Source organism: Micropterus salmoides, unplaced genomic scaffold (genome assembly GCF_014851395.1).
Source record: "Micropterus salmoides isolate LMB-PRFRI ecotype aquatic unplaced genomic scaffold, ASM1485139v1 Ms_hic_scaffold_4, whole genome shotgun sequence".
In the NCBI taxonomy this organism is placed as follows: Eukaryota; Metazoa; Chordata; class Actinopteri; order Centrarchiformes; family Centrarchidae; genus Micropterus; species Micropterus salmoides.
The window spans coordinates 10,140,469-10,161,697 of record NW_024043372.1 but is presented as its reverse complement, the minus strand read 5'-3'; the positions used below and the strand labels follow the sequence as shown (position 1 = coordinate 10,161,697).

Here is a 21,229-nt window from a genome sequence, read left to right as displayed (position 1 = left end):
CTGCCGTCGGCTCACTGTGTTGGTGAACGTCCCTGTGGAGATGCAGATTAAAGCTCTGAGATGATGTTCCAGCAACAGCAGAGCAGTCTGCTGCACACCCGCCTGTCACAGATGTTTATGAATTTCAGCTTCCAGCAGAAATGGACTTCATCTGTCCCAAAAAAAGGTCTCTTTCCCACACACAGTTTTCACTTTCATTCATTCTCCCTGTGACACAAACTACAAACTACAGCAGAAGGAATTAATGTCCACTTTCATTGTTTAGAATTTTTGATGTCCACTACAAAGATAGGGGACTGTTTATCCTTTTCTCTCCTCTATTTTGTCTGAACTCCTTCCTGTTTCCTTTTCATCTCTGCGGTTCATTCATGTAATCTGGCATACCGGGAAAATGCCCGGTGGGCTGACGCACCTTTGGGGCCGGTGCAACGGAAATTATTTAGGGCAATTGGGTAATTTGCTTTACTGACATCGTGCTGGCCAATGACATCTCTTACTGGCCCTCACCCCCTCTGCTCTCTGTTGCTTGCGTTCTTCAGACGGCTGCTGCCAAATGCGCAAAATACCCAATATGTTTGATACCGGGGCTGCAGTAGCTTCAACATCAGGCACAGGCACTTGAAGGAGTAAAGGAGAGCCGTGGCCACTGCCAGGCAGAGGAGGAGGCGTGTGTTAGCGGCGCAGAGTGACAAAGCGACAGGGCCGAGGGGGAGAGAGAGCAGGAGGAGAGTGGAGGTGAAGCGGTAAGCATGGAGTTGCTCAACCTGTATGGATGGAGAAGGGAGGGAGGGTCCTTTACACTGGGGACGCTGGGGACATGTAGTCACCACTTTTTGAAAGCATTTGTTAATAATGTTCAGAAAAATAGCTTGCACCAAAAAATTTTCATTAACAAATGAAAATGCTATGAGAAAGATTTATTTGCACAATCAGCCTGCAATGCAATTTAAATATAGAAGAAACCTCTGCGTTGTCCAAAAAAAGTAATATGCTACTGACTATTGCATTATATTCTATTGTATTTTTATATTCTGAATTGTCACCTGAATTTTGTGCTTCCCTTTATATAAATAAAGACATTTTCACATTTTGGTGGGCCGCCTAGGCCAAAAATGACAGAGACGATTTTTTGTCCCAGTCCAGCCCAGTCCAGCAGGCCTCCATTTTTCTTCCTTGTTACAGCTCAACAAAGACTGAGGTTCTTAATTGAGGTTCTTAATTCAGCTTCATATTTTAGCTTCCAAGGTTGCTCAGCGTAGTGCGTCTCTTTCCTCAGCAGTACAGTCGAATCTCAGAAATCTCGGTTTCCTATTTGATCAATTGATGCATGAAAGATTTTTACTTCTCACTGTGTTTGCTGCTGCTCAGTGTGTTTCTCCACCAGCGTTTCTGAGGCGTGTGTTACGCAGATAGTTCACGGAAGTAAAGACTGGACCACAATTGAGCTGTTTTCTGGCAGTCCAGAAGCAGTGTTTTCTGTAAGAGATGGTAACTCCCTTTGGGGTGGACTTTTTCACTTTGCAAACCTATTACATGCATAAAAAAGATATATAACCTAATAAAGGAGAAGGAAAAGCCAAAAAACATAATATGACCTCTTTAAGTTTAGCTGTCCCTGCTGACGCCTTTAAAATACAGCTGAGGCTTATTTTGCCTCGCCTTGTGCTGTCTAATGTGTGCAATCTTGCGTGTTTTTTAGGTCCGTTACTGCTTATGTTTTCTTGTCTGATTATTTACTGTTTTTTATGATGTTGTTGCTTATGTTTTATTGTTTGATTATTAATGTCCTTGTTATTTCTATTGTTGCTTCTTTACTTTTCTTACTTCTAATATTTTACTCTTGTAAAGCCCTTTGTGACTTTGATCTGTGAAAGGTGCTATATTAAATAAACTTTACTTACTTTACATTTTTTTCTATCATCATCTTGTAATGCTTCATTCCTTCAGTGCTGTCTCACAGCTGGACTGACAGTCACTGACAGAAACAAGTGATGCTAATGTCAAGCTTCAGCTGAATCTGACCAATGTCAAGTACAAAAACAGAGTATCTACTGTTAAGCGAATTTTAGAGGCAATGCATTTGCACATATAATGAATGCAAAGAAGGTGGAGACGCATCCTTCAAAATGATTTGCACATATCACAGTCTTTATGGATCAATTCCATAAACATAATTTCCAGCAACAAAAGAAACCGAGTTCGAGATCGGGACAGTCACAAATTCTGAAATTAAATATGAATTTCATTTGAAACTTGATTTACAATTTGGATTTGTGAGGTTCAAAAAATTTTTCATGAAATAAAATTTAATCTACAGCAATTATTCCAGAATTTGAGTTATTTTAAGTGAAGTGACAGTTTTAACCACTGAGGTTCCTGTTGCTCTACTACTAGATTTGAAAGTCAGGACGAGACTATATTGCTAAATATAAAGAGTCTGGTGGGCGTGGTTTCCATTTCAAAATGGAACATGGACTTGTGTAGCCCTGATGGAGCATGCATGGCTATCTACCGATTTATTCCAACAGAGATACTATAGCTCTCTTCCATTAAAGTCAGTGCCAACCATGTCAAATCAAAGGATTTCTTCCTCACTCACTGGCTAGTGTGAGCATAGTGTGAGCAACCCAGTGCTTAGTGCAGCACTGGGTTGCACTGGCTGTATGTAAGTTCCCTCTTAAGTTATTGTGTAACATCGACACAAGATGTTTAGTAACTATGAGTTAGTTTGTAACTAAACAGCTACAAAAATTCGTTGCACCACGATCACTTGGGTCAAAATCTCACTAGTTTGGACGTAAAGTCATATCAAAGGCGGTCAATCAATAGATAGAGTTCCGTCATCATGGTTATAGTGCATATTAGCTTTCTGGCTGCCCTGAGCCATTTGGCATCGTAGCACATCATAGAAAGCTAAATCAATATTGAAATATTATATCAATAAATTAGGTCTCTACTGGATTACGGTGTTGTAAAATGACATGCCATGAATGAAAAATGATGTTGTGGGGCAGAAAAACGGCTGTTTTACCATTAGTGAGCGTAACTCTGTGACATTTTATGATTTACACATACCCTGGGGCAAGTGTAACTACTTAGTTGTTACTAAGAGCTACGTTGTAACTTATCTCTGTGATGCAACCGCTTTTATTTTAGTAATACATAAATCACAACTTAGTACTAATTTAATTAATAACTAGGTTAAGTTAGACATAGCTGGTGTAACAGGCTTTAGAACACTAGTGATTAAAACAGTTACCTCATGTTTATATTTTCTGGCCACTAGTGGCATTCATCTTTGATTTAACATGGTTTGTATTGACTTTAATGAATGCATTTTTATAGTACACAGACAATTTGTCATATAAAACAAATGCATCTGAGGGCTGAACTTCCTTTCTATAAACAATGTGTGTGACCTACAGAAGCTTTCCACTCTGTCTAAAACTGAATGAAACCTATTTAACCACATAAAGACACAGGCACTATGGAATAATGGAAACCTGTTTTCTTGTACTCCAACTAACGGTAGACATTGCATTAACTGCACAAATAAAACTGTTTTCTATGTAATGAAATATCATCTGCCCTTGAAAGCAAGGTGACATGACTGGCTATTACTGAAGCTCATCGAAACTCCACCTGCTACGTCTTGGCTTGCAAAAGATTTAATTTACAGTGCAACACAGAGGGTAGAGAATGATTACAGTATCTGTAGTATCCACAGACTGGTGTCAACAGGCTTTTAAACCTGGCTTTAATACAGACGCTCACACCCTCTTCTGCAGAATGATGCAACGACTGAGCTTCATAGGGTGTACCCTGCCTCCGCCCAATGTCAGCTGGGACTGACTATCTCGCCGACAACCCTCAAGGATAAGCGGGTATAGTTAATGAATGAATAGATTTGTATTTCTTGGCTATTTTCATGGGGGGAAATTTCAGAGGGAGAGATAGACTATAGTTTATTTTATAAACTATATGTGATGTGACAGAGTGAAAAACCTGATACAAAGAAAGAATGAAGGACATGAAAAGGGTTGCATGTCTTGATGTCTTTCTCCCTCTTGCTGATTGCTTAAAGGAGCATTCTGCTTCGACTGGCAAAGACATGGATGACCTGAGGCTGTGTGTGTGTGTGTGTGTGTGTGTTGATGTGTGCATACATGTCTTTGTTACAGTGAATGAGACTCCAGGCACACAGCTCAAGTTGAATCTCAGATTGGTTGCTGACTTCTCACGCCATATAGCTCAAAAAGATCTGACACGCCAGCAGGCTGAGAAACCTCTGTACCTTCACACACTACTACTGTTTGTGTGTGTGTGTGTGTGTGTGTGTGTGTGTGTGTGTGTGTGTGTGTGTGTGTGTGTGTCTTGGTTACAGTGAATGAGACTTGGGTCACACACAGCTCAAGTTGAATCTCAGATTGGTTGCTGACTACTCACCACATCACAGAGCTTGAAAAGATCAGACACGCCATGCACTAGTACTGTGTGTGTGTGTGTGTGTGTGTGTGTGTGTGTGTGTGTGTGTTGTGTGTGTGTGTGTGTGTGTACAGATTTATAGCATAGATTTTATTAGTAGTTTGCTCAGTACATTTCTTAGTAACTATGAATAAATAAACAACATTTAAGGCTTCTTTTTTATTATTATTATTATTTTATAACATTTAAGGGTTCTACCTCACAAGTCCAATGTAACCAGTATCCTATCTGCTACATCACAAAATCCACATTGGTCTGTTGTTAGTCAAAAGTGTCTGTGTGTCATCTTGAAGGAAGAAACTCATTAGGAACCGTGGCCATTGTGTGCAGCACCCAGGGAGCAGTTAAGGGTTTAGGATCTTGCTTGGGGGGGGATCCTCGGCAATGGTTCATGCTGGACTCGAACCAGCGACCCTTCAGTTCCCAGGGCAAGTCCAAACAGACTGAGCTAATGGGAGATGTGGGGTCTAACGTTACCCAACAAGTTCCCGCATGATCTGAACCACAGATAACATACTGAATTCTAAGGTCACATGATTTATTGTAGCTGTGACTTTTGAAAGTCTGGTCATTTGCTTTTGCTACATTTGGACCCATGAAACACAGCGAGGCTACTGTGAGCTGGACCCTCTGCTTTTTATGTGGCAGGAGTGAGCAGGAGCTGCTGATGACTCAGCAAGTGTTGTTACATAATAAACAAAGGGTAATGTTAATCAGTGTGAATGTTATGAAGCTAGTATAATTAGCTTCTACTTTCTGAGTGGAACACAAACATTGGGTCCTCTCAAAAATGGCTAATGGTACATACCAACACTATGTAGGCATGTTGACAAAAAGGGGGAAAATGTGTTGCATCACTGTTTAGAGAATTTACAGGATCTCCAGTCTGTAATATGGGCGTGGTCACCACAGAAGTTGACAGTGAATCTCTTAGCAACGCTCACTCTCAAATGGTAGTCAGCAGCTGCCATGGGACCCGCCCACAAAGAGGCCTGAAGATTAGATGCTTTTTCCACAGTTATGTCCATAAACTCTTTTATTCTTGATGAAAAATGAACATCTGCACAATAGCAGCGGTTCGTGAGGAAAATTAACTTTAAGGTTTGATTGTCTTTGTTTATATCAAGTTTATATTACCACTTGGATGTTTCAACTATATGTTCATTGCACTTTAATCTATCTTCTCTGCTGTCTTGATTACTAGTTTCCACACGTCGAAGCAGGTGGTGTTCAGTTGTTACAACTGGCCCAGGCTGGCAGAGACCTGTCCTGTGTAGTCAGCTAGGGCCGGGCGGTATAACGAGGTATACTGATAATTTCAAAAGAGATATAAAATTAGACAATACCGTTTATACCTATATAGTTAGATGTTGAGTTAATTAATATGTCCTGTTAAACGTTTGCTCCTCTTTCTCCCTCACTGCGCAGCCCCGCCCCTCCCTGTGCATTTGAACACAGCCATCTTCTCACAAAGTCTAATAATATGCAGGGAGAGACTGCTGAAGACCTGGCTTGTAAAAACAATGGTTCAGTCAGTGTTTCCCCACACATAATACTTTACTTCGGTGGGCCGCCCGGGTATATTTGGCGACACATTTTTTCAGAAAAACACAGAGTCATTAAGTTAGACCAGGTAAAGCGAAAATGTAATTTGTTAGTTGGTTTTGTTTTGAAAGGCTAAGGTTAGATGCAGCTGCTGCTGTGAACGGAATCGCAGGTAGGAAAAGTCCAGAAGACAAGTTCTGTTTTTTTTCGAGGTGACTATAAAATGTAGCCTACTACTGATGGAGAAAGCAGAGGTATGTTAGGTCTGTGAGTGTGAAGAGAACTGAAGGAGGCAGATTCAATAAGTGAGTGACACTTAAATAAGGTGGAGAATGAAGTATAATTAAAACGATGAAATAACAAACAAGCTAAGTTCCTACAAATAGTAAAAACATGCCCCTAAAACCGACCAGAGTTCTGCCTAACAGTCACGGGATAAACAGAAATATCTAGATATGCATGTTTCTGTTGCAATTAGCTGATACTCAACAATTTTTTCATGTATCACCTGGAAACTGCAGAAGAACCTAATGAAAAACAAGAACTTCTGGTTTGGGAATCAATTAACTGAACTATCAGTATTTGTAGTATGTTTCCAAACCATTTCATCTGATCACATGTTGTACGTTGCTCTAATATGAGGGACAAATATCTGCACATGAGAGAGAAACAGCACACATTGTTCAATATGTATAAAAAACAGAACATCTGATAATCAACACAGTCAGTGACTGTTAAAATCCGTTTTAATTTGTTAGTTTCAATCCTGGATGTTTGTCTGAAGAGACTAACTCCTTTACATGAAGGAATAAAAGTGCTACAGAGACAAAAAGAAATCATCTCCTGTCTTCTTCTCACCTGAGCAGTGACAGAACACGCTGCTGTTTATTAGCATTTTCCTAAAATAGTAGTTTATTTTTGGTTCTGTATATTTCACTTTGTGGAACTCTTTGTAACCCACATCCTGTTTAAATAAAGTTCATCTGGCTGCGTGTCCTCTCAAAATAAAATACACTCAGATTTTGTAAAATGATGAGAAGGACGATCAATGACCTCCAAAGAGGCAGCAGACTGATTCATCAATACACATTAACCAGCGGGATGCACAGCTGCAGACTGAAAGTAAAAGCCGCCAGAGAAGAAGCATCTCATTATTACAGCCAAAACAGTGAGCTGATACAGAAACACAGTTAAATAGAACTGTGTGAAGTTGCTAACGGCTAACATAATGTTTCTGTTAACTGAACCAATCGGTTTAGTAATTGGCTATCATACAGTAGAACAGGTTTCTGTTTAGGATGTGAGAAACATTATCTATCTCAGCTTCAGTTCAGGACAGACGCTGACTGTGTTTTCATGGCCACAAATAACCAGATCATTGTGGGAAATCAGGTTAAGGTGAGAAACAGATAACCGCTGTGCGAAACTCAGGTCTCATGCAGGTTTCCCTTCTGTCCCAGAGACACAGTACTGACTTGTACTGGTTCTCTACAATGCAAATGACAAATTTGCAAACACGTTATTATCCTTAAGATTTCCATTATTTCAGGATTTGGATGCTATTCATGGTCGACATTTTCAGTACCAGCAAACCTCACACACAACACATACTGAAGGTAAACAACTCATTTAACTGTGCTGTGCACAGCATGAAATAAGGCCAATTAAAGGCCAGTGGACAATTATTGACTTCCTTTTTTTTATCAAAACAAAAGTGAGGAGATGAATCATCTCAACCCACTGTTTGTTTGGTTGCACTGTAAACAGATACACCTTTTCTTCTTCCTCTGTTGCATTTCTGACTCCTCCCAGTGGTCGACATGTGTGTTATTTCTAACAGAACTCTGGGGCCTGTAGGCAATAGCCATTTTACCTTTAAGAAGTGCTATGTATGAGATCATGATAACTTCTGAGTCCCACTGATGAAGATCATGCAATATAGTTGAAAGCTCTAAAAAAACAAAAACTAATAAGTGGATCTTGGGTTGGGATTGTTCTGTGAAATCAGAACTACAATATCAACCAATGCTCATATGTCTGTGAAAAGCTAAAACTATCGGATAATATTGGCCGTAACCGATGAAATCCAACAATAAACTAAAATAAAATAAATTCCTACACTAGAACAACCGTACATCATGACACAGAATCATTAATACAGATTTTACATGTCAAAGTCAGTTTACTAGCCATGGTTAGTTCTCCCAAAGTCCTTATATGCAAGTCCCGCCACTCGGCAACCATCTTGGTAACGCCTCCTGGCGGTTCTTTCGGACAAACAAGACCAGGGGTCTCATTTATAAACGGTGTGTCCGTTCAAAACAGGCCTGGAAATGTGCGTACACCACTTCCCAAGCAAAGCTTTTGATCTATAAAAAACAAACTTGACGGGAAAATGTACGATTCTGTAAGTAAACTGAACCATGCGTATGCACATAAACTACAGAAATGAGAAATGGAGACTCACATGGCAGAAGGATGAAACGGTCTGAAATGAATACGCTTACTATTGTGTAAAGTAAATCGAAATATTACAAACAAACAAACACCAAAAACAAACACCCGTGTGATTGATTTTCCTTGAAGTGGGCAAAAAAAACCCTAATTTAAGATCATTTACAGAGCACACGCAAAGAACAGCGCAAAGAACCAGATTTAGGATAATAAACACTAACGGAGATATCTGTTTCTACAAAAGAACGCCTCAGATATGTTGTACAGTTTAATTGGGAATCATATAATTAATATTTGCATGCAGTGCAATTTATTCTTATAAATAAGGTGAACAGAAGGACAAATTACATTTAAATTGATGCCGTTTTCAATGCGTCAGTTGAGCAAATAGGAGTGCACAGTTTCATGTAGCCTATGGTTATCACATGTTCGTTGCCTTATTGAGCCAAACGCTGTACGCCAGCGTGTGGATGTCATGCGCTGCTTGTAAAAACGCATTATGGAAAGAAATTTACATTTAAAGAAATCTTTCAGTGTGTGTCACATAAAACAAGTCATGTTTCTTTTAACTATCGGCAGCCTCGGTAAGTGAGTGGACTGTTTATGTAGCCTAAATACATGTTTAAACACAGGTGGGATGCATTTGGTTTAATCTCTTTTGAAACACGGGAATCCAAATTAGTACCTGGGTCATCCCGTCTTGCGTGTGTCCCCTTCCAGCCAGTGACGTCACTACTCAGGAGGGATGCCCGTTCCTGCCTGCAGATCGGTTATAAAGGGGTGGAGCTCTGGTGCCCCCTTTCCTCCGGGGCACAAGCATTGCGTGAAAGTGTGTTTTTTACCCACCAAACAACATGCTTCAGCTTCACCAAAAGGAACATCAGTGTCACACTGATGAAAGTTTCATTTTGTAGCTTTTGGTCAGAATTTGCCTCCTTTTCTTCATGCAGTCAGTACATATTAATATTAATGAAGGGTGTTTTGAATGACCATTTATAGGGCTTTTGAAGGGTCGGACATGGAGCTCCCTCACATGCCCCACATTTCAAGTTGTCATTTATAAAGGGAACTTGCTTACAGATGTGCCTACGCACGGTTTTATAAGTCTGAATATTTTTTGGCGTACGCCATTTTTGGCTATTGGGTGTACGTACACTTTTAGTGAGGTTTCTACGCACAGTTTTATAAATGAGACCCCGGGGCCCCTATTTAAATGAATTGGGAGAGAGCCATAGCTGCACTTTCAATGGTCACCTGGACATAAAAACTGCATATATAGAATCACCAGCAAAGTCTGATAAAAAACGCTGGAAAAGTCTGATGACCAAAATCGTTTTCCCCCATTGGTTATACTTCTACTACACCCGAGTGGTAGTAGTGACGCATGCGCAGAAGACCCTTCCGTCAGTGGAACCACACAATTGGCTTAATATGTTTCCTGGCTCAGCTGTTAAAAGCATTGGCTTTCCAGTGGAAGGGGCAAGTTAACTGCCATCTTTGGGGTTACGGGCTTTCCCAATTGAGTTTGTATTCAGGATTCTTAAAGTAGCGCGTCTCCTCTTAAATCACCTCTGGTTCTACTCAGCCATTTGTGTAAAGTATTCTTTGGACCTGAAGGAAAAAATAACCCAGATGATGTCAAATTGATGTCAGCTGATGGTCATTTCAGCTTGGGTTTTGAGACTACAAAACAGAAAGCCTGCCTTACAAACTACAGAAGTAGCAGTTTACTATGCAGGAGAGGTGTAATAAAAGCCAGTACCCGGTTGCATTATGGTAAATGTAGGATCCAGTGGTTTTGGAGCTTTATGGAAGTGAAATACTGAATCACTGAAGTACCAAAAAAACGTCAGCAAACACAGACACCTATGCTGATGAAGGACATGATACTGATGAGAAAGGACAGACACACTTAAATTTTAGACCCCCAACCTCAGCCCCCCTTTTCCCTCCCGCCCTCTATGCAGTGAAAATATAATTACAGTTTCTTCATTAAAGTGAGTAATTTCTTGCGTGGACGACGCGACTACAGCTGTCCTCTGATTACTAAATGGAACAGAGCAATGATCTATGGAGCCATTAGGGGAACGGGCTGGAACTAATTTCAATCCTGGAATGGAACGATGGCTGCAAACACACACACACACACACACACACACACACACACACACACACGGATCAAAAGATGAGAAAGGGAGAGAAAAACAACAGCAGCATGTCGGCCATTTTCTGGCCTCACACAAAGCTCTGACTGAAATCCAAACTGATCATCTATCACCACAAAATAAGGAGTGTGTCCATGTTTTACCAGAAATGTCTGTCTGTTTGAATCATCGCTGTTTAATGGTTCACACACTGTCACCTCCTGATGTGTATGTGTTAGGACTGTGCCCAAATCTACTCCGATTCGCCAATTTGATTCCTTTTTGTTTTCTAAATACATATTTTTTGCTTATTTTAAACAATCAGCATTGTTACTCACGCATTTTCATCAATGCAGCTTAAACCTAAAATTAGCTTCACATAGAGCATTACAGCTGAGAGTGCTAGGGTGTGTAGGGGCCATTTTGAGACTTGGTTTGTAAAGGTTTGGAGACTACCATGACATTATCTTATGCTGCTCTTAGTACAATGACGCAGCGAAAAAAAATTTACCTATTAGAGGGCCCTGGTTAAAGTTGCAGTAGGGAATTCTTTTAAAAATAACTTGTCATATTTTCTAAAACTGTCACTATATCCTGACAGTAGTACATGAGACTAACAAAAAAAATTTCTGTTCCTCTGGATCGCCCCACTGTTCCTCTGCCCAGGGCCGCGAAGTGTTTGAGTTGAAGTGAGAGGGACCAGGGTTTTGGCATGAGTCTCGCCAGGGAAAGCGAGCCAGGTAATAGTGCCTAGTCCTGTATGTGTTGAAACATTAGCAGTGCGAATTGTCGAACAAATTTACATTTAATGAATCTGACACACAATGAACTTAGGGCTGTTGGGGGCCCCTGGGGCAGTTGGTTGGTAAATGAACCTTGCCAGTGATTTGACTGAATGAGATTCAAATTGCAGTCTCGCTGACTGATGATTCAAACAGTTGCTTTTAGTACCATCTAAAATAGCAATTCCCAACCCCTGGGGCGCGGACCCATAGCAGGCCACGGAACATTTGTCAATCATGATCCACCCGGCCCAAACAACCGGACTAGTGCAGTGATCGCTCAGAAGAGAGGAAAGAGAGCCAGGAGAGGATCCATGCTGGCCCAGCTTGGACTTAATTCTGCTCCTAAAGATCCAGTTTGAAAAAATGGGACTCATGTTGACCAAACAACGGAATTCAGAGACCGTTGTGCCCACATCGTTACACAGACCTGCTCCCTCAACATCCTGGATCAAGCGCTCGGCCATGTTCCGAGTTGTCAGTGCAAGACTCCGGCAAGATGAGAGGAAGTGGACTCTGTGGACTCTGTGCTTTACACCGATGATGCTTGGTGAACAAACGCAGTCGGGATGGACTTCCAGGTGTCGGACTCTTTGTTGTGAAGATGAAAGTTTCATATTGTCGTCTGGTTGCCGTTGTTTGCATTCGCTCCGGATGCAAATTCAAAAAATGCACTGTGGAATGTTTGGGGTGTGTATAAATGTATATAAATAACTGTATATGGTTTTATTTTATTTGTTACCATATTTTAAGGAACTACAAATTTCATTTCGTTATGCAGCCTGTACTCTTTTTTAAACCAGTCATTTCAGTCTTGTTAAGTGTGTTGGGCGTGTCTTACCTTCTATAGGTGATGTTTTCAGCCGGCGGCACAGGCCCTGCACGTCTCCATACGTGTCCTGTATCTTGTTGACGGCCTCAGAGCTCCGCAGTTCCATCAGGTTTCTCAGTTCTGCCACGGTCACCCCAAAGTCCCCGTCATGGTTGCCCTCTGCAACCGAATTCCCCGGAGGGTGGTCTGCCGTGTTGTTGGCCATGTTGGTCCTCTTCACAGCAGTGTTGTTATTGTAGTTTTTGTTCCTCTGAGTGTCTCTTTGTTAAACTGATCTAAATGTCAGACCGAGTAGTCAGTTCACAGAAATTGCGGGTAGTGTAGTTCTTAAAGGAGGCAGGTGGAGGAGATGAGCTCAGAGGTTAACTCCTGACCCGGACGTGCATGCTCCTCTTGTGAAACAAGGGAGTGAACATGTTCTGCTGGCTTGTTGCTGCAGAGGAAACAGAAAGAGGAAAACAGGATTTTAATAAACCAGATCCAGACAGGAAACAGGCGTCAAACAGCATCGCAGACAGATCAGTTCAGGACTGCTTGAATATTACTAATTAATAGCAGAGAGACTAATTGGACCAATTAGAGGAGAGTTCCTCATCTCAGATTATTAAAGGAGTCCACTGAATCACAGAGGTCATTATGATAAAATGATTATCGGTTTACGCAGCTCCTCTGAGACAGTATAAATTTTTTCTCTTCTCTCATTTAGGGATAAGTCACATTTCATACTTCACAACATTAGAGTGCATCACCAGACAGTAAATCAGTACATCAGTGTCTGCCATTAACACTCTGATCAAAGGTGTAAAATAATGTCAAATAAAAATGAGAAATTGCTTAAATAAAACCATTCATGATCTCATGTACTAAAATTACTTCTGCATGACAGTTCAGCATCACATCTACATCTGAGTAAATCTACACAGCTATACAGTGAGTTAAACAAACAGGCTGAAGACAGGAAGCCTTTGATTTTATTAGTAGATGCTATAATAAAACAGTACTGGATAACACATTCAATTACAGTGATTACAAATCAGAAAAAAGATAAGATACCAAGCAATAAGGGAAGGAAACTGTATTATTTTGTCCAGCTGATGAAGAACAAGAGTTGAGGACTGAATACACTGCAGCTCTGAGAGCCAATCAACAACAAGCAGAGGACGATAGACAAACTCCACTGGGTCAGTGTGTGTGTGTGTGTGTGTGTGTGTGTGTGGCCAAAGTGTGGCATTCCAACCCATCATCACAGATTATGTAAGTGCACATCAAAGACTGTCCTCAATTTTTCACTGTTTAGTGTTCTGTCTCACACACACACACACACACACACACACACACACACACACACACACACACACACACACACACACACACACACACACACACACACACACAGAGAGCATCCCAGACTGTTAGATAAGTACTGCTGCTGGTGCTGGAGTCAGGGTTCTCCTAACATTTCTTGTGGATTGTTTAGGTGGCACAGGCAATTGCCTAAGTTAGTGGTTCTCTAACCTGCACAGAGACATTTGGAGAGCATGTAAAGTTGAAAAGATTGAATACGTAACATGGATGGATTGCATTTTTGAGAAGCTTAATTTACACCAAAACATCCGGGACCACCACACACTGCGGTGTTCTGTTGGTTTGTTCCACTGTACCGATTAGTACCTCAGAGCATGTTAGAGGGTTCTTTGAAGGTCCCTCAGGAAATGCTCCCCCAGAACTAAATCAGTAAATCAGAAGTAGTGTAAGTCAGGGCTCATTAACTATTCATTAAATACATTCAATAAACAAGATATAAATTCATGCACTAAAAGTCGCATTAGCACATTCATGTTTCCTCCACATCTAAGGAACATAGAAAATCAGGTAAATTAGACAGATTATTAAGATCACTTTTGATTGAGGCAGTTTTTGGACACCATCAGACTACAGCAGTTATCATCTTGTTCATCACCTTTATTTAGTGTTGTTTCCTGTTAATGTTTGGTTTGACGTAGGAGAGAAGGCATGCTGAGGTGGAAACAGAGACTGAAAACGCTGCTAAAATTCTTTAGCTCTGGGAGGAGGAGCTGGAAGTTTATGGTCAGAAACCAGAAAATACTTAACATCCACATAATAAATAGATACATAATAGACTTGCTGTTAGCCATATTACATATTATTTCCAATAAAGAAACATCTAAATGTCACAATATGCGTGTTTTCTGTTTGAAAATTACAAATGCAGGAAGATAGCATGTACTCACTCATCTTTTACTTGAGTGGTCACTTCTCCAGTCTGATCACGAGCACACAGCTGATAGGTACTTGCTTTGTTTACATGACCTGACAGAAGTGCATATTGAACAGATTCAGTGTAGACAGAGTCTGAACGGACACTCGCGTTCAGTTAGGACATGGCGTAGTCCCTCCAACGGTAACCTCTACCCTCCCCTGTTATTAACTGTCTTTTAGATGTTTTAACCTTCCTCATATCAGGTTTCACATAGAGCTCAGTGTGTGTGTGTGTGTGTGTGTGTGTGTGTGTGTGTGTGTGTGTGTGTGTGTGTGTGTGTGTATCTTGAATAGACTAGGACAAATGCCCTCTCTGGGTTCAGTAATTATCCTGTTTGTTCATTGACCAGAAGTCAAGTCATTATAACAATAAGGCAACAGAAAAAGAACGTGAAATAAACTGGCCAAAGACCTCAACGCATTCATGTTTGTTGTACATTATTACACAAATAGTTGGTGATGTCATTGTGATGGAACGTGTTAATTACATAGATGATGGCATAACTTAATTATATAGGCACTAATAGGGGAAAATGTATTTCATTAGAGACCAAATAGGTACATTATTCTACATAAATGATTCACATTAAAGCAACAGAATCAGTTAACGTGTTCCTATCATTAATGGAAATAGTAATAGTGGAGTAAATAATTAAACATGGAGTTTCCAGTCTCTGAGAATAACCATTGTATCTTCCAAATGTCAATATATAAACTCAGGGTGAAAACATACTTGCATAACAGTGCTGATTACATAAACACTTGACCTTTCAAGTACTTGTAAAGAGAAGGTTTTTGTGTTGTCTGAACTCTGAATCAGCTTTCCTCTAGTAAGTCATAAAAAGTCAGGCAAAAATAGTGGCAAAAAAATGTCCGTGACCTATAGGAAGTCAAGTGACATAGTGTCAAGACAGAGAAATCCATGTACAGAGGTAGTTGGGGTGGATAGATGGGTCAAACAAAGGTAGGACTTTGACCTCGGAGAACATAGTTTGAGTCCTGTGAAACCAAGTCATCTTTGACTTATTTTAAGTTTTAAGTTAAATAACATTATGTAGGTGACGTACGTACATCCTTAAGGACCGCTATGCCTGTCGCTGGGCTGGTACTTTCCATACGTCATATGCGTCACTTTGGTAGTCAGTGACAACCCACCTATTTTGTAGTTTAAGTATGAGAACAGGTTGTAGACTTTGATGAAACATTATGAGAATTTCAATAACGGTTACTATATGTGTTTTCAGAGGCACCGTGATTACAGCACAGTGCTCCTGCCTTCATTAGCAGTTTTATTTCGATTAACAACGACAAAGCGACATTTTACCAGTCATACAAAGCAGCCACTGCAGGACCTCCCAACCAGGCTCCTAGTCTCTCTGGCTGTACCTACTATGTCTTGCCATGCTAATTGTAGCTGGTCAACCTACCGAAGCGCAGCTTGTTTGTGAGTGCTGAGTTGTAACATTAAGTGAGAGAGGGAATGCATTTTACATGAGTGACATTACATAAGATGACATCATTCCTCAATGGTCAGCTTTAACCCTGGCTGCAGTACTTGTTAGTAGGAATGCGGAGATGGTGTGCAGACGGGTGACTGGTACTAGTGGCTTGTAAGAGCCCAATATAACTGTGCTGCGGTCCGTTGCTATTATGTTCTAACGTTTTAACCATTAATACCTAGCAGAAAAAAACTTGCTACACAGTTCTTGCACTGCGGGAAATCTTATAGACTGGTGAATTGGATCAAAAACCAAAAAAATGGTCAAGGTCATGATGGTGTCAATTTATTTCACTGTATCTTAGTGCTAAGTGGAAAGTTTTATGATCATTGTGGTTAAAACATTGACGGTGATATGTTTAGTCACAGTAAAATTATTTGTTACCAGCACATCCCTATTCTACTGTGAGCTGTTGAAGAAGTAGAAAATGTGTTGGGAGAATTATGAAAGAAAAGAAACTAGACACACATACATAATACACACACACACACACACACACACACACACACCATTATTGCTTGTTAAGCACACCACCCTCACTTCAGTCCAAAGGTGATCTTTAAAACTTAATGACACACCTACTGAAACACACATGCTCACCTTTTCTTGCCTGTCATGTGACTCAGTGTGTATGTGGCGGTTATGCTTTAACGAGCGTTTGTTTGATTAACGCAGACTAATTTGTACACACACACACACACACACACACACACACACACAAACGCTCCACTAGCTCTGCAACACTGTTCACTTAGCTTCACATGTAGCATTAGATATCTATTTTGAGGAGAGAAGTAAATGTGTGTTTGAGAGGGAGGGAAGGAAAATGATCAGTAGAGACGAGTGTTGGATACAGACGAGTTCTGACAGCTGATCTTCTCATACTTAAGACACTGCATCCTGTTTTCATGGTTTCGTCTCAGGGTCAACCTGGGTCCAAAAATCTGAATTGACAGTTTGTAATCCTGTTGGGTGACTCAGAGGTCTGCTGCAGCCAATCAGCCCTTCCTTGTGGACGGGACTGAAGTCGATGGTGATGTTATCGAGCTGCATTACTGTCACACAGATTCGGACATTTCCGGCATAGCCACAGTCATCATTTTCTTCACCAAATACTTATAATATAAGTGTAACCACAACACACTCATTCAACTTGCTCATCAAGGCTTGAAACAAAGAAACAAATGCTCTTTATCTTCCGAATGAGCTGTAAGAGAGTAGTGACACATGAAAGCAGTGGAAAGTTAAGGTGAGGCCAAGACAGAGTCAGACAGTGCAGGTACAGCTAGATAATGATGATGATGATACAAATTTTCCACATTGTTGACTGCTATCACAGCTACAAACAAGCTGCTGTCTCTGCATGAAAACCAGCTCTGATCTGACACACTGCAGGTCTGATCTGATAATAACGGTGTCTGACTGAATGGGTCAACATTCATCAGCTGACTCCTTCGCAGCCCTCCGCCACGCAGTTTACAAAGTGATTTACCCATCATTAAATCCAAACTGGTTGCACCCCACAAACTAGTTCTTACATTGAGGTTATTGATTATTAAATATTTACACCCGCCAACTGACATGTGGAACTGTTGAACCAAGTGACAGAATTAGCTTTCTAATACACGGCTGGTTTAGATTGAAAGAGGCGGAGTTTTGATTACAGCAAACAAATCTGACCAGACACATGATCAAAATGTCCCAGTTTCCCAGGCCCTACCACTGCCATTTTCCATTCGTCCACCTGACCGCCCCACCCATTTACACACATGTTCCCACGTCTCTCATCAGCTCTGCAGTACAACTTAACAAGTCCTTTTCCACTCATCCTTGCCAGATCAGATAAGTTACGTTAAGCTTCTGTGTGCTTCATGTCTTGGCTCCCCTTTTCTGTCTGTTAAAGCCAATAAAACCTGTTTATTGGACTTTTGATTCTTGCCTGCTCCTTGTCGGATCCATTTGCCTGATCAAACTGCCTTCTCTGGTTTTGACCCTTGCCTGCCTCCCCATCCTGTAAGCCTGTGTTCCTCATATTGTGTAAATAAATTACTGAATTGTATCAGCTCTGCCTCAGGGGTCTCCATTTACGCCCTACTTCTGTATTCCTGTTACCCTGCTTGCATCAGCCATGACAGAACAATCTGGCCAGTCATGGACTCAGCAAATTAATGTTTTGGAGACAAACTGTAAGATTTGTCTTACATCCTCTGTGCCACCGAGGTGGGGTTGGGAGTTAGGAGGAGGGCCCCTAGTAGTGAGCAAAGACGGGTAGCACAAAAGGAGTACCAGAATGTGTAAAAGACAAGATCTCAACACCCCTGATTCTCAGCCTGCTTCCCTGCCACTTAGCCTTCAGTCTGCTCGCCTCCAGAATGCTAACAACAAGCCTGCACACCCTCTTGATTAGGTTTGGGACCGTGAGACTTTAGCCTGTTTTCTTGCTGGCTAGCCTCCAGCATGCTTGCCTAACAGTTATAAACATTTAGGTATAATCATTGATTGTAAACTGTGTTTCAGAACTCATATCAGCAACCTGGTTTCTAAGCTCAAGATAAAGCTTGGCTTTCTCTACAGATCTAGAAAATACCTGATGACGGCCACTTTTCTTCCCAACATAGATTATGGTGATCTGATTTTATTTTTTTTATAATATTATATATAATATATATATATGTATGTGTTGTTGTGTGTGTGTGTGTGTGTGTGTATGAGCGCTTCTGCCCAATGCCTACAGAAATTGGATATTGTGTATCATTGTGCATTGCGTTTTGTCACCGGCTGTAATTATAGGACACATCATTGTACCCTTTACTATAAAGCTAAATGGCCCTCTCTCTATGCAAGAAGGTATACTCACTGGCTGTGCTTTATCTATAAGGCACTTCTTGGACTAGCTCCTACCTATCTAAATATCTCTTTTTAACAAGTACTCAAGGCCACTATGGATTACGTTTGAAGGATGTCCTACACTTGTTGGATCTGCTCTCTCTACAGGGTCACCACTTTCCCAGATTCACACAGAGCTCTGTGATCCTCCTTCTATCACCCAAGCTCTCTGATTGGCTGAACAGAAAGATAAGGTAAGAAAGCCTTCATGTTTGCTGGACCTTCTGCTTGGAACCCTCTTCAGGACTCAGTGAAACTGACTGCCTTTATTTCTTATAGAAAGTTTGTTTCAACTCTGAAGGATATGGAGCAGGTGAATATTGGTCATTGTTGCTGTTTGTAAAGTTGTATTCTGCCTTATTCAACACAGGGACTTGTGCCATTTATACTTGATGCCTTTTATTTGTTGGAAACTTGTCCTTTATGTTCTTTTATGCTGCGTCTTGGCGTCAGTGACACTGTTATTCTGCGGGAAAAACTGTATAAAAGGAGAGGGAAAAAGCCAAAAGCATAATACCACCTTTTTAACAACAATTAAGTTTGAACATTCCCTGACCAGACACCTGAGAAAAGACAGATAAAGAAAGAAAACAGAAGATACTGAGACACAAAGAAGGAGAGTGCTGATTGACTTCAGAGAGAATTTCTATTTGATAAAATCTCTGATTTATCAGTGAAGTGGACACACAATACAGACGGAATTAGGCTTGTGCCACAGACCAGTTTCATTTTTCTTTAAAAACCACAGATAAAGCCTCAATGAGAGATTTTATTGAGTTACAGAAGCTCAAAGGAAGTGATGTCAGGACTTCAGTTTCAGCTATATATATAGACGGAGCATCTATGTGGCCATAAGATAACCAGAGTTTCTGTGTGTTTGTGTGTGCGAGACAGTGTGTCTGTTCTTTGTCCATCTTATCTATTTATTATTGACTCCAGATGAAATTAAGCTGCAGCCACCATGTTGCCAGCCACTCAGCTTACGTGTGTGTGTGTGAGATACAATAAGCCAGTGTGTGTTAGTGTGTGTGCAGAAAGTTACTAAAAAGACCAAGCGGAAACAACTGGCGTGTATGTGTGCGAGAGAGAGAGAGAGAGAGAGAGAGCAGTCCTCTCAGCTGTCTGTAATCCTAGACCTGGTGTGCCTGGATCTTTTATTGTATTTCCTTCTTCACAGGATTTTAATTCATGCTGAAATTAATTGTGTCATTTGACATTTTGATATACAACAAACCCTACAAGCATTCTGTTTCATGCTGTTCTCATGTATAGAGGGAAATGCATGTTTATGACTTGTTCATTTTCATTGGATTATCCTTACATATTATGATATAAAAAGTGGAAAAGTCAAGGAAGAGATTAGTTTCTGTTTTGGTGTGGATAGAAACCTTTTGAAAAACACCTAAACACATAGAAATGCATGCACGTCTTTACACATGTAAACGGTTTTCCAAAAATAATCCACCTCAGTGAGCACATGAAGGGTGTGTTGGCAGAGCGCACAGTGCACTTGTCAGGATTACATTTGGTGAAACTAAACAAAACCAAGCAGCAGAATGACTCACACTGACATTACATCCTCCATGTTGTTATTATTAGGAAATCTGATGTACATTAACACAGCAGACAGAGTAGATGTTTTTACACGCTGGAAAATGTTTAAACATTTTAAAAAGGCCTTTGCTTTTGTTAAATGGGCCTAAATTCTCTTAAAACTCATGAGGACAGTATTAGGCTTTGAAGACACAAGCAAAGGGTTGACATTTTTTTTTACTTATTATAATTGGGGCGGCTGCGGCTTAGAAGTAGAGCGGTACTAGCCCACATCGGAAGATTGGCGAGGAAGATACTGAACTGATACGGAGGGGAGAGCCTGCTGACTGAGATTGCTCTGGCAGCATGCATGGGAATAAATTAGTCTACATCAAAATTATTGCTAGTGATAATCAGTAGTCGCTGGATATTGGTGAGACATGTATTGTGACATCTGTAGGGAACAGATAAACAGTGTGGATACAACAAAAGACCAAAAACAATCACAGCATCGACTGGGGAGAGGTCAAAGGTCATCAATGAGGACATTATCACAACACCAGAGAAAATAAGCCGCGGGACAGGGCGTAGTGTGGTAGAGTTTTCCACAAAGTTGTAAATTATACCGCTTCTGATCAAACAGTTAACTGTCATTGATCTCGTCACTGTCTTTACACTCACTACAGCCAAACTGTCTCCTCATTCTCTTCTGCTTGGATCATTTTACCATGCAGTTATAAAACAAGAATATAAACCACAACATTCCCTGAATGAGGGCTCAGCCTCAGA

At 40.7% G+C, this 21,229-nt stretch overlaps 1 protein-coding gene across 5 annotated transcripts in view; it reads right to left on the bottom strand.

Annotated features, from left to right (window-relative positions):
- Positions 1-21,229, bottom strand: part of LOC119886904 (plasma membrane calcium-transporting ATPase 1-like) — a 100,365-nt gene that overhangs the window by 49,460 nt on the left and 29,676 nt on the right. For 4 of the 5 annotated variants that reach the window (XM_038697885.1, XM_038697886.1, XM_038697882.1 and 1 more), the window contains exon 2: positions 12,252-12,675. In XM_038697885.1, the coding sequence (XP_038553813.1) occupies positions 12,252-12,447 (196 nt within the window). In that variant the 5' untranslated portion in view covers positions 12,448-12,675. Of the gene's footprint in view, positions 1-12,251; positions 12,676-21,229 lie in introns of those variants that run through there. The other variant, XM_038697883.1, reaches the window with a different exon arrangement.